This window comes from Oncorhynchus mykiss, chromosome 4, assembly GCF_057628025.1.
Source record: "Oncorhynchus mykiss isolate SJ-2025 chromosome 4, ASM5762802v1, whole genome shotgun sequence".
Lineage (NCBI taxonomy): Eukaryota > Metazoa > Chordata > Actinopteri > Salmoniformes > Salmonidae > Oncorhynchus > Oncorhynchus mykiss.
The window spans coordinates 85,900,001-85,914,683 of NC_143025.1; the positions used below are offsets into that span (position 1 = coordinate 85,900,001).

At 46.0% G+C, this 14,683-nt stretch overlaps 1 protein-coding gene across 16 annotated transcripts in view; it reads right to left on the reverse strand.

The window, feature by feature from the left end:
- The window catches only part of LOC110522572 (neurexin-3b), a 628,889-nt gene that overhangs the window by 438,983 nt on the left and 175,223 nt on the right, over positions 1–14,683 (reverse strand). For all 16 annotated transcript variants that reach the window (XR_016495480.1, XR_016495481.1, XR_016495482.1 and 13 more), the window contains 2 exons: positions 5,670–5,918; positions 5,193–5,382 (listed from right to left, as the gene is read on the reverse strand). Coding sequence is in view for 12 of the 16 variants with exons in the window: in XM_090233216.1 (XP_090089342.1) it covers positions 5,193–5,382; positions 5,670–5,918 (439 nt within the window). In the remaining 4 variants the exon portion in view is untranslated. The remainder of the gene's footprint in view (positions 1–5,192; positions 5,383–5,669; positions 5,919–14,683) is intronic.

Genomic DNA, 14,683 nt, shown 5'->3' on the forward strand with positions numbered 1-14,683 from the left:
ATTCAGTTTGTTTTTTATTTGTTTTTTATATACTCCAAGTTAAATACTAGGTGGCTCTGACCTACAGAGATTTAAATTGAACAGGAAGTCCTTACCGCGCATTCGCAAAGTATTCAGATCACTTCACTTTATCCACTTTTTTTTAATGTTACTAAAAACGGAATAAAAAAAGGTTTTCCCTTATCAATCTACACACAATACCCCATAATGACAGAGTAAGAACAGGTTTTGAGAAGTCTTGGCAAATGTAATAAAAAAATGGAAAAAAAAAAAATTTGAAATATCACATTTACATAAGTATTCAGACCCCTTTACTAAGTACTATGTTGAAGCACCTCTGGCAGTGATTACAGCCAGAGTCTTCTTGGGTATGATGCAGCAAGATTGGCACAGTTTGATTTTCGGGAGTTTCTCCCATTCTTCGCTGTAGATCCTCTCAAGCTCTGTCAGGTCGGATGGGGAACATCGCTGCACAGCTATTTTCAGGTCTCTCCAGAGATATTAGATTGGGTTCAAGTCTGGGCTCTGGCTGGGCCACTCAAGGACATTCAGAGACTTGTCCCGAAGCCACTCCAGCATTGTCTTGGCTGTGTGCTTAGGGTTGTTGTAGGAGAACCTTCTCCGCAGTCTGAGGTCCTGATTGCTCTGGAGCAGGTTTTCCTCAAAGACCTCTCTGTACTTTGCGCTTTCCCTCGATCCTGACTAGTCTCCCAGTCTCTGCTGCTGAAATAAATCCCCACAGTATGATGCTTCCACCACCATGCTTCACCGTAGGGATGGTGTCAAGTTTCCTTCAGATGTTGGTAATCTTGGTTCTTCAGACCAGAGAATCATGGTCTGAGTCCTTTAGGTGCCTTTGGGTAAACTCCAAGCGGGCTGTCATGTGCCTTTTACTGAAGAGTTGCTTCCGTCTGGCCACTCTACCATAAAGGTCTGATTGGTGTAGTGCTGCAGAGATGATTGTCCTTCTGGAAGGTTCTCCCATCTCCACAGAGGAACTCTGGAGCTCTGTTAGAGTGACCATTGGGTTCTTGGTCGCCTCCCTGACCAAGGCCCTTCTCCTCTGATTGCTCAGTTTGGCCGGGCGGCCAGCACTTCTTCCATTTAAGAATGATGGAGGCCACTGTGTTCTTGGGAACCATCAATGCTTCAGACATTTTTTGGTATCCTTCCGCAGATCTGTAACTCGACACAATCCTATCTCGTAGCTCTATGGACAATTCCTTCGACCTCATGGCTTGGTTTTTGCTCTGACATGCACTGTCAACTGTGGGACCTTTATATAGACAGGCCTTTTCAAATCATGTCCAATCAATTAAATTTACCACAGGTGGACTCCAATCATGTTGTAGAAAAATCTCAAGGATGGTCAATGGAAACAGGATGCACCTGTCTCTTAGCATTTTTGCAAAAATGTAAAAGACCTGTTTTCACTTCGTCATTATTTTGTATTGTGTGTCGACTGATGAGGGAAAACATTATTTAATACATTTTAGAATAAGCTGTAACGTAACACAATGTGGAAAAAGTCAAGGAGTCGGAATGCTTTCCGAATGCACGGTATATAGAAACAAGTTCTTTAAACCACTCCACTCAGCCGCATATCCATATATCTGTCTAATTTCTCTATTCTTCCTTCTGAAAATCACACTGTTTTCCCAATCCTCCTTTTGTCCTCTACTTTCATCGATGCTAGGTATGATTAACCAGAGTATAGTGTGTTGACACAGGGCTCTAAGCTGATATATACCACAGGACAGGAGATCGAATAACAGCAGTTCTAATGGTCTATCTATCTCTCTCTCATCCTCCCTCTCTCTCTTTGGTTTATCCATCTCTCTCTCTCTCTCTCTTTGGTCTCTCTTTTCCTTTCTCTCTCTCTCTTTTTGGTCTCTCTCTTTCCTCTCAATCTTTGGTCTTTCTCTCTCCCTCTCTCTATTTGGTCTCTCTCTCTCTCTCTCTTTGGTCTCTCCCTTTCCCTCTTTGGTCTCTATCTCTCCTTCTTTCTCTCTTTGGTCTCTCTCTCCTTCTCTCACTCTGGTATTTCTCTCTCTCTTCCTCTCTCTCCCTCTGGTCTCTCTCTCTCTCTCTCTCTCCTTCTCTCACTCATTGGTCTCTCTCCCTCTCTCACTCTTTGGTCTCTCTCTCTCCCTCTCTCTGGTCTCTCTCTCTCTCCTTCTCCCTCTTTTGTCTCTCTCTCTCCCTCTTTGGTCTCGCTCTATCCCTAACTCTCTCTTTGGTCTCTCTCTATCCCTCTCTCTCGTTGGTCTCTCTCTCTCTCCCTCTCTCTTTGGTCTCTCTCTCTCTCTCCGTCTCTCACTCTTTGGTCTCTCTTTATCCCTCTCACAGTCTTTGCTCTTTCTCTCCCTAGCTCTCTCTCACTCTGTTCTCTCTCTCTCGATCTCAATTAAATACAATTCAAGGGGCTCTATTGGCATGGGAAACATAGAGTTGAAGTTTACGTACACCTTAGCCAAATACATTTTTCACAATTCCTGACATTTAATCCTGGTGAAAATTCCCTGTCTTAGGTCAGTTAGGATCACCACTTTATTTTAAGAATGTGAAATGTCAGAATAATAGTAGAGTGAATTATTCATTTCAGCTTTTATTTCTTTCATCACACTCCCAGTGGGTCAGAAGTTTACATACACTCAATTAGTATTTGGTAGGATTGCTTTTAAATGGTTTAACTTGGGTTAAATGTTTCGGGTAGTCTTCCACAAGCTTCCCACAATAAGTTGGGTGAATCCCCCTGACAGAGCTGATGTAACTGAGTCAGGTTTGTAGGCCTCCTTGCTCGCACACGCTTTTTCAATTCTGCCCACAAATGTTCTATAGGTTTGAGGTAAGGGCTTTATTATGGCCACTCCAATACCTTGACTTTGTTGTCCTTAAGCCATTTTGCCACAGCTTTGGAAGTATGCTCGGGGTTATTGTCCATTTGGAAGACCCATTTGCGACCAAGCTTTAACTTCCTGACTGATTTCTTGAGATGTTCCTTCAATATATCCGCATAATTTCCCATCCTTATGATTCCATCTATTTTGCGAAGTGCACCAGTCCCACCTGCAGCAAAGCACCCCCACAACATGATGCTGCCACCCGCGTGCTTCACGGTTAGGATGTTGTTCTTCGGCTTGCAAGCCTCCCCCTTTTTTCTTCCAAACATAAAGTTGGTCATTATGGCCAAACAGTTCTATTTTTGTTTCATCAGACCAGAGGACATTTCTCTAAAAATTACGATCTTTGTCCACATGTGCAGTTACAAACCGTAGTCTGACTTTTTTATGGCGGTTTTGGAGCAGTGGCTTCTTCCTTGCCGAGCGGCCTTTCAGGATATGTCGATATAGGACCCGATATAGGACCCGTTTCCTCCAGCATCTTCACAAAGTCCTTTGCTGTTGTTCTGGGATTGATTTGCACTTTTCGCACCAAAGTACGTTCATCTCTAGGAGAGAGAACGCGTCTCCTTCCTGAGCGAGAATGACTGCTGCTTGGTCTCATGGTGTTTATACTTGCATACTATTGTTTGTACAGATGAACATGGTACCTTCAGGCATTTGGAAATTGCTCCCAAGGATGAACCAGACTTGTGGAGGTCTCAAATTTTTTTCATAGGGTCTTGGCTGATTACTTTTGACTTTCCCATGATGTCAAGCAAAGAGGCATGAAGTTTGAAGGTAGGCCTTGAAATACATCCACGGGCACACCTCCAATTGACTCAAATGATGTCAATTAGCCTATCAGAAGCTTCTAAAGCCATGACATCATGTTCTGGAATTTTCCAAGCTCTTTAAAGGCACAGTCAACCTAGTGTTTGTAAACTTCTGACCCACTGGAATTGTGACACAGTGAATTATACGTGAAATAATCTGTCTGTAAACAATTGTTGGAAAAATGACTTGTCTCATGCAAAAAGTAGATGTCCTAACCAACTTGCCAAAACTATAGTTTGATAACAAGACATTTGTGGAATGGTTGAAAAACTAGTTTTAATGAGTCCAACCTAAGTGTATGTAAACTTACGACTTCAACTGTATGTTTACATTGTCAAAGTGAAATGGTTAAACAAAATGAAATAAACAATAAAACATTTACAGTAAATTTTACACTCACACATTTTCCAAAATAATAAAGACATTTAAAAGGTCATATTATGTCTAAATACAGTGTTGTCATATTATACTTACAGTGTTTTAAAGATGTGCAAATAGTTCAAGTACAAAAAGGGAAATAAATAAACATAAATATGGGTTGTATTTACAATGGTGTTTGTTCTTCACTGGTTGCCCTTTTCTTGTGGCAACAGGTCACAAATCTTGCTGCTGTGATGGCACACTGTGGAATTTCACCCAGTAGATATGGGAGTTTATCAAAATTGGATTTGTTTTCGAATTCTTTATTAATCTGTGTAATCTGAGGGAAATATGTGTCTCTAATATGGTCATACATCGGGCAGGAGGTTAGGAAGTGCAGCTCAGTATCCACCTCATTTTGTGGGCAGTGTGCACATAGCCTGTCTTCTCTTGAGAGCCAGGTCTGCCTTCAGTGCCCTTTCTCAATAGCAAGGCTATGCTCACTGAGTCTGTACATAGTCAAAGCTTTCCTTAAGTTTTTGTCAGTCACAGTGGTCAGGTATTCTGCCACTGTGTACTCTCTGTTTAGGGCCAAATAGCATTCTAGTTTGCTCAGTTTTTTTTGTTAATTATTTCCATTGTCTCAAGTAATTATATTTTTGTTTTCTCATGATTTGGTTGTGTCTAATTGTGTTGCTGTCCTTGGGCTCTGTGGGGTCTGTTCGTGTTTGTGAACAGAGGCCCAGGAACAGCTTGCTTAGGGGGCTCTTCTCCAGGTTCATCTCTCTGTAGGTGATGGCTTTGTTATGGAAGGTTGTTATCTCTGTTTCTCTCTCACTCACTCTCTCTGGCTGCAATGTGGTAAATCCATTCTGTTGTGGAGATCAATGCAACAACATCCAAACCTCTTTACTCTGCTATAATTTTCCTCTCTACACCTCTGTGTTCTGTTCTGTTTGTCCAACCTTTACCAGGTCAGAGGACACACAGGATAAGCACACTGTGGAGGAAATATCAGCAAAATGAATCGAAAAAGGTTTTGCTTCATCATCCTCATGATTAATGTCTTACCACTTCTTTCTCCTCCTACCCCTCCTCTTCCTCCCTCCTCACCTGATCGTCCGTCCCTCTGAATGTCCACGTGGTGCCAGGCTCCGTCGTTGACCTTGCTCTGTGTGGCTTTGACCTTGATGGTTCCCGAGCCCATGTCCAGCAGCAGGTACAGCCCTCCATCTAGCAGCTCCACAGCAAAGAAGTCCACCTTGTTGTTCTTCTTCCCTGCCGCGTCGCGACGGTCCTGGGCCTGGAAATAAAGAACCCTCTTTAGGTGCTGACAGATAATAAACTGTACAAATCAATGACCAACCTTTCAGCTAAACAGCTTTTATCAGGGGGAATATCTCACCCACAGCAGACTTAAACTTCAGTACATTCATCCAAGGCAGGTTAATCAACCACATAACACAACCATTGCAAGTGAAACCTTCAAAATAGTTGCAACATGCAGAACTGGAACTAGTATCATAAAAAAAATGGGAGTTTGAGTGACAGAAAGACAAGTACAACAGGTAAGCTGTGTTGTTTGTATACCTTGCCATGGGTGAAGAGGATGAGTCCGTTGGGTTCGGAGGTCCTGAAATCAAAGGAGATGGATCCGACCCTCTTGGTATTCCACTTGGGCAGGCTGAGGTAGGAATCAGGGCTCTCAAAGTTGATTGGGTCCAGGGTGGGTACGTTTTCACACTTAAACACCACTTCACCCTGGAGCTTCATCTTGGGGTCTACAATGCGAGCCAGACGGGAGAGCTCCAGACGGATGTCATTATTCTTATAGACCACCTGGAGGAGAGAGAGCGAGAGAGAGAGAGAGAGAGAGAGAGAGAGAGAGAGGCATCTAGAAGTTAATAAGGCAAATGAGAGCCTAGGAGATGAAAGAGAGGAGAGAACAAAAGCAACAACACGCCGACACCTTGTAGAGAGGAGTGAGAGGAACGGCCATTGTTCCACACGATAATGTTTATGTTACGGTGCGTGAATGAGGACCCAAAAGCGAATTAACTTAAACAGAGCTTCTTTAATTACCAGACATAGGTAGGCTCAGACGGACCGGCAGATTCCGACAGGACAAGACAAGGTTACAGCAAACATGACGACAGTCTGGTTCAGGCATGAAACACAACAAACAAGAATCCGACAAGGACAGGAACAAAAACAGAGAGAGATATAGGGGACTAATCAGAGGGAAAAAGGGAACAGGTGGGAAAAGGGGTGACGAGGTGGTTAGGAGGAGACAAGGCACAGCTGGGGGAAAGAGGGGGAGAAAAGGTAACCTAACAACGACCAGCAGAGGGAGACAGGGTGAAGGGAAAGGACAGAGACAAGACACAACATGACAGTACATGACAGTACCCCCCCACTCACCGAGCGCCTCCTGGCGCACTCGAGGAGGAAACCTGGCGGCAACGGAGGAAATCCTCGATCAGCGCACGGTCCAGCACGTCCCGAGAGGGAACCCAACTCCTCTCCTCAGGACCGTACCCCTCCCAATCTACGAGGTACTGGTGACCATGTCCAAAATTCTACGGACCCTGTAGATGGGTGCGCCCTCGACAAGGATGGGGGGGGGGGGGGAAGACGAGCGGGGGCGCGAAGGACGGGCTTGATGCAGGAGACATGGAAGACCGGGTGGACGCGACGAAGGTATCGCGGAAGAAGAAGTCGAACTGCGACAGGATTAATGACCCGAGAAATACGGAACGGACCAATGAACCGCGGGGTCAACTTGCGAGAAGCCGTCTTAAGGGGAAGGTTCTGAGTGGAGAGCCAAACTCTCTGACCGCGACAATATCTAGGACTCTTAGTTCTACGCTTATTAGCAGCCCTCACAGTCTGCGTCCTATAACGGCAAAGTGCAGACCTGACCCTCTTCCAGGTGCGCTCGCAACGTTGGACAAAAGCCTGAGCGGAGGGGACGCTGGACTCGGCGAACTGAGATGAGAACAGCGGAGGCTGGTACCCGAGGCTACTCTGAAAAGGAGATAGCCCGGTCGCAGACGAAGGAAGCGAGTTGTGGGCGTATTCTGCCCAGGGGAGCTGTTCTGACCAAGACGCAGGGTTGCGAAAAGAAAGACTGCGTAAGATGCGACCAATAGTCTGATTGGCCCGTTCTGCTTGACCGTTAGACTGGGGGTGAAAGCCGGAAGAGAAACTGACGGAAGCCCCAATCAAACGGCAAAACTCCCTCCAAAATTGAGACGTGAATTGCGGACCTCTGTCCGAAACGACGTCTGACGGAAGGCCATGAATTCTGAAAACATTCTCGATGATGATTTGTGCCGTCTCTTTAGCAGAAGGAAGCTTAGCAAGGGGAATGAAATGAGCCGCCTTAGAGAACCTATCGACAACCGTAAGAATAACAGTCTTCCCCGCTGACGAAGGCAGTCCGGTGACAAAATCTAAGGCGATGTGAGACCACGGTCGAGAGGGAATAGGAAGCGGCCTGAGACGGCCGGCAGGAGGAGAGTTACCGGACTTAGTCTGCGCGCAGACCGAACAAGCAGCCACGAAACGACGCGTGTCATGCTCCCGGGTGGGCCACCAAAAACGCTGGCGAATGGAAGCAAGCGTACCCCGAACGCCAGGGTGGCCGGCTAACTTGGCAGAGTGAGCCCACTGAAGAACGGCCAGACGAGTAGGAACGGGAACGAAAAGAAGGTTCCTAGGACAAGCGCGCGGCGACGGAGTGTGAGTGAGCGCTTGTTTTACCTGCCTCTCAATTCCCCAGACAGTCAACCCGACAACACGCCCCTCAGGGAGAATCCCCTCGGGGTCAGTGGAGGCTACTGAAGAACTGAAGAGACGAGACAAAGCATCAGGCTTGGTGTTCTTAGAGCCCGGACGATAAGAAATCACGAACTCGAAACGAGCGAAAAACAGCGCCCAACGCGCCTGACGCGCATTAAGTCGTTTGGCAGAACGGATGTACTCAAGGTTCCCATGGTCAGTCCAAACGACAAAAGGAACGGTCGCCCCCTCCAACCACTGTCGCCATTCGCCTAGGGCTAACCGGATGGCGAGCAGTTCGCGGTTACCCACATCATAGTTACGTTCCGACGGCGACAGGCGATGAGAAAAATACGCGCATGGGTGGACCTTGTCGTCAGAGAGGGAGCGCTGAGAAAGAATGGCTCCCACGCCCACCTCTGACGCGTCAACCTCGACAACGAACTGTCTAGAGACGTCAGGTGTAACAAGGATAGGAGCGGATGTAAAACGATTCTTGAGGAGATCAAAAGCTCCCTGGGCGGAAACGGACCACTTAAAGCACGTCTTGACAGAAGTAAGGGCTGTGAGAGGAGCTGCCACCTGACCGAAATTACGGATGAAACGACGATAGAAGTTCGCGAAGCCGAGAAAGCGCTGCAGCTCGACGCGTGACTTAGGGACGGGCCAATCAATGACAGCTTGGACCTTAGCGGGATCCATCTTAATGCCTTCAGCGGAAATAACAGAACCGAGAAATGTGACGGAGGAGGCATGAAAAGTGCACTTCTCAGCCTTCACAAAAAGACAATTCTCTAAAAGGCGCTGGAGGACACGTCGAACGTGCTGAACATGAATCTGGAGTGACGGTGAAAAAATCAGGATATCGTCAAGGTAAACGAAAACAAAGATGTTCAGCATGTCTCTCAGGACATCATTGACTAATGCCTGAAAGACAGCTGGAGCGTTAGCGAGGCCGAAAGGAAGAACCCGGTATTCAAAGTGCCCTAACGGAGTGTTAAACGCCGTCTTCCACTCGTCCCCCTCCCTGATGCGCACGAGATGGTAAGCGTTACGAAGGTCCAACTTAGTGAAAAACCTGGCTCCCTGCAGGATCTCGAAGGCTGAAGACATAAGAGGAAGCGGATAACGATTCTTCACTGTTATGTCATTCAGCCCTCGATAATCTATGCAGGGGCGCAGAGACCCGTCCTTCTTCTTGACAAAAAAAAACCCCGCTCCGGCGGGAGAGGAGGAGGGGACTATGGTACCGGCGTCAAGAGCTACAGACAAATAATCTTCGAGAGCCTTACGTTCGGGAGCCGACAGAGAGTATAGTCTACCCCGGGGGGGGGTGGTTCCCGGAAGGAGATCAATACTACAATCATACGACCGGTGTGGAGGAAGAGAGGTGGCCCTGGACCGACTGAACACCGTGCGCAGATCGTGATATTCCTCCGGCACCCCTGTCAAATCACCAGGCTCCTCCTGTGAAGAAGAGACAGAGGAAACAGGAGGGATAGCAGACATTAAACATTTCACATGACAAGAGACGTTCCAGGAGAGGATAGAATTACTAGACCAATTAATGGAAGGATTATGACAAACTAGCCAGGGATGGCCCAAAACAACAGGTGTAAAAGGTGAACGAAAAATTAAAAAAGAAATGGTTTCACTATGATTACCAGAAACAGTGAGGGTTAAAGGTAGCGTCTCACGCTGAATCCTGGGGAGAGGACTACCATCCAGGGCGAACAAGGCCGTGGGCTCCTTTAACTGTCTGAGAGGAATGTCATGTTCCCGAGCCCAGGTCTCGTCCATAAAACAGCCCTCCGCCCCAGAGTCTATTAAGGCACTGCAGGAAGCTGACGAACCGGTCCAGCGTAGATGGACCGACAAGGTAGTGCAGGATCTTGAAGGAGAGACAGGAGTAGTAGCGCTCACCAGTAGCCCTCCGCTTACTGACGAGCTCTGGCCTTTTACTGGACATGAAGTGACAAAATGACCAGCGGAACCGCAATAGAGACAGAGGCGGTTGGTGATTCTCCGTTCCCTCTCCTTAGTCGAGATGCGGATACCTCCCAGCTGCATGGGCTCAGCACCCGAGCCGGCAGAGGAAGATGGTAGTGATGCGGAGAGGGGGGCGACGGAGAGCGCAAGCTCCTTTCCACGAGCTCGGTGACGAAGATCAACCCGTCGCTCAATGCGAATAGCGAGTTCAATCAAGGAATCCACGCTGGAAGGAACCTCCCGGGAGAGAATCTCATCCTTTACCTCTGCGCGGAGACCCTCCAGAAGACGAGCGAGCAAGGCCGGCTCGTTCCAGCCACTGGAGACAGCAAGAGTGCGAAACTCAATAGAGTAGTCTGTTATGGATCGATTGCCTTGACATAGGGAAGACAGGGCCCTGGAAGCCTCCTCCCCAAAAACAGATCGATCAAAAACCCGTATCATCTCCTCCTTAAAGTCCTGATACTGGTTAGTACACTCAGCCCTTGCCTCCCAGATTGCCGTGCCCCACTCACGAGCCCGTCCAATAAGGAGAGATATGACGTAGGCGACACGAGCAGTGCTCCTGGAGTAAGTGTTGGGCTGGAGAGAAAACACAATATCACACTGGGTGAGGAACGAGCGGCATTCAGTGGGCTCCCCAGAGTAACACGGCGGGTTATTGATTCTGGGCTCCGGAGATTCGAAAGCCCTGGAAGTGGCCGGTGGATCGAGGCGGAGATGGTGAACCTGTTCTGTGAGGTTGGAGACTTGGGTGGCCAGGGTCTCAACGGCATGTCGAGCAGCAGACACTTCCTGCTCGTGTCTGCCTAGCATCGCTCCCTGGATCCCGACGGCTGAGTGGAGAGGATCCGAAGTCGCTGGGTCCATTCTTGGTCGGATTCTTCTGTTACGGTGCGTGAATGAGGACCCAAAAGCGAATTAACTTAAACAGAGCTTCTTTAATTACCAGACATAGGTAGGCTCAGACGGACCGGCAGATTCCGACAGGACAAGACAAGGTTACAGCAAACATGACGACAGTCTGGTTCAGGCATGAAACACAACAAACAAGAATCCGACAAGGACAGGAACAAAAACAGAGAGAGATATAGGGGACTAATCAGAGGGAAAAAGGGAACAGGTGGGAAAAGGGGTGACGAGGTGGTTAGGAGGAGACAAGGCACAGCTGGGGGAAAGAGGGGGAGAAAAGGTAACCTAACAACGACCAGCAGAGGGAGACAGGGTGAAGGGAAAGGACAGAGACAAGACACAACATGACAGTACATGACAGTTTAAATACGTTTTGAGACTATAGTTTATTTTCTAATTCAGTATGTGGAAAATCATATTGGTTTTTCTATAATATGTTGATCATGTTTGGAAGGCTTGAGAAAAGCATATAAATCCAATATCCCTTGTTGTTTCCTATTTGAACTGTAATCTGTCCATCTGCAGGAAGATCACATGCTGACATACTGTATGATTCAACACCTGCCTAAAGCACATGAGGCTGGTGGAACTTTAATTGGGGAGGACGGGCTAGTGCTAGTGGCTGGAGCGGAATTAATGGAATGGTATCAAATACATCAAACACATGGTTTCCATGTTTCCATTCCATTTGCTCTTTTCCGGCCATTATTGTGAGCCGTTCTGCCTTCAGCAGCCTCCACTGGACTACACTGGGGTAGTAAGATCTATGGATTACTAGGACAGTCAAGGAGAGTACTGGTGCTATGAGAAAAACTGCATTCAAAATGGAACCTTATGCAATACTTGCTGCATGAATTTTATTCCCTACATACTGATCGACTTTAATTCCCTACATAGTGCACGACTTTTACTCCCTACGTAGTGCACAAATTTGATTCCCTACATAGTTCACAACTTTTATTCCCTACAAAGTGCACAACTTTTATTCCCAACATACTGTCACGACTTCCGCCGAAGTCGGTTCCTCTCCTTGTTCGAGCGACGTTCGGCGGTCGACGTCACCAATCTTCTACCCATCGCCGATCCACCTTTCATTTTCCATTTGTTTTGTCTTGTTTTCCCACACACCTGGTTTACATTTCCCTCATTACATGTTGTGCATTTAACCCTTCGTTCACCCCATGTCTGTGTGTGAAATTGTTTGTTGTAAGTGCTTGTGCACATTTTGACTGGTGCGCGACGGGTTTTGTACCCATATTTTGTGTATTTGATAATTAAACTGCTCCAGTTATTACACAGTTCTGCTCTCCTGCGTCTGACTTCCCTGGCACCAGTTACGCACCCCTTACACATACTGCATGACTTCTATTCCCTACATAGTGCACAACTTTTATTCCCTACATAGTGCACAACTTTTATTCCCTACATAGTGCACAACTTTTATTCACAACATAGTGCACAACTTTAATTCCCTACAATACAAGTGACAGATGAGAGAGTAACGACAGAGAGACAGAGAGAGAGATGAGAGAGTAACCACAGAGAGACACAGAGATAGAGAGAGAGAATAACTACAGAGACACCGAGAGAGAGATAATAACTACAGAGACAGAGAGAGAGAGAATAACTACAGAGAGACATGGAGAGAGAGAGATAATAACTACAGACAAGCACAGAGAGAGAGAGAATAACTACAGAGAGACACAGAGAGAGATGAGATAATAACTACAGCGACACAGAGAGAGAGAGATAATAACTACAGAGAGACACAGAGATAGAGAGATAATAACTACAGAGAGACACAGAGAGCGAGAGAGATAATAACTACAGAGACACAGAGAGAGAGATAATAACTACAGAGACACAGAGAGAGATGAGATACAAACTACAGAGACACAGAGAGAGAGAGAGATATACTAACTACAGAGAAACACAGAGAGAGAGAGATAATAACTACAGAGAGACACAGAGAGAGAGAGAGAGATAATAACTACAGAGAGACACAGAGAGAGAGAGATAATAACTACAGAGAGACACAGAGAGAGATGAGATAAAAACTACAGAGACACAGAGAGAGACAGAGGGGAGAGGCGAGGATTGGTGTCCATGTACTGTATACCAGGTGACTGTGTGTCACTAAGGAGCTGGTGGGCTAAATATTCGTGTAATACTCAACATCTGTACCGACGTCTAAACACCAGTCTACCTACTGTAGGCACCTTGAACTGAACCCAATCCTCTATCTTACTGATATGGTAGCATACTATCACACCTTTCTGAATGAGACACTACCCTCTGTATTCCACATACACTACCTGTACACTTCAATAATGCAAGGTGACTGACGCTGGACCAAAGTCTGAAGTGATTGATGATGAGAACCTGAATGACAGGGGAGCAAGCCTTGAGACCCAAGCATTTGGCTACACCTGCAATAACATCTAAACACGTGTATGTGACCAATACATTTGATTTGATTTGACCATCACAGATTGATCTGGAATTGTTTCTGTAGTTAGAAACAGGTAAAGATAAAGACAGGTAAAAAAAAAATAAACATTATTTTGTTGAAATGTTATTTTTCTCTCTGAGAAATTAAGCTAATTGATTGCACCAAGATTGGCCATTTTAATTTATAGGATTCAAATAATATTAAAATAAATATTGTGGACAAAATCTGATTTGGACCAAACGTCTTCCTACCAATGAGTAAGACATGACAAATACAACGGAATGGGCAAAATCCACACACAGTTTGAATTGTGAGGATGACCACACAATTTACTTTCATAATGAGACTATTGGTTTTCTTCCCAAAGGTGCAAAGGAAATGTTAGTTAACACAAGAGACCATCCCAATAGGTAAAATACTGTGGTTTTATAGCAGGAACAGGGGCATCTAGTGGTCAAAACTTGCACTTCCACACTACTTTAAAAAAAAAGTCACTGAAGAACAAATTCTTATTTACAATGACCGCCTACCCCAGCCAACACTGGGACAATTGTAAACCGCCCTATGGGACTCCCAATCAAGGCCAGATGTGATGCAGCCTGGATTTGAACCAGGGACTGCAGTGACACCTCTCACACTGAGATGCAGTGCTTTAGACAGTTGCGCCACTTTTGAGTCTACTAGAGCAAGCAACTTCAATGACACATTTCTCTGTACAAAAACACCAGATTCAAAGAGAATACATTACATAGTATGGAGAAGCAATACTCCAAGCCACAGCTTCATACTACTTGTCAAATGTAGAGTACTGATACTGCATACTGGTTGTGGGGTGGGATTGGTATGGGGTGTGGGGGGGGGGGGGGGTTCTGTGTTCCGTGGGTGGCTTTTGATATTTTCATGTCTTACTCATTGGTAGGAATATGTTTATTCAAATCGGATGTTGGGTACTATTTTTATTGAATATTACCTGAATCCTATAAATGAAAATGGCCAATTTGGGTGCAATTTATTAGCTTAATTTCTCATAGATCAAATTATATTTCAACAACAAGTTTCAGGACTACTAATGGTAACTACGGAAATATTTCAGAACATTCTGAGATGATGGGGTGTCAAATCCTCTTTCTTGTACTTTTTAAGGTAGAGCGAACCAGGGCTGTTTCTCTTGAGATGAACCAGACCAGACTTATTTAGTATCACCTTGCCTTCTATCTATTCCTCCCTCCCTCCCACCTTGTCTGACAGTGAGAAGAGGCCCTTCAGGGGTCCAGGGGCCTGTACACCACCATCTCTTTCCCTCGTTATTCAAGGACACACTAATACACCACAATCAATCGTTCTGTATAATAATAACTACAGATTATGAATGGGACGGCCGCTCCATCCTGCTCTGTTGATCATTAACCAAATCATTAACCCAATGGTGATCATTAATACACTGCCTTTCCTACGTTGCGTCCCAAAT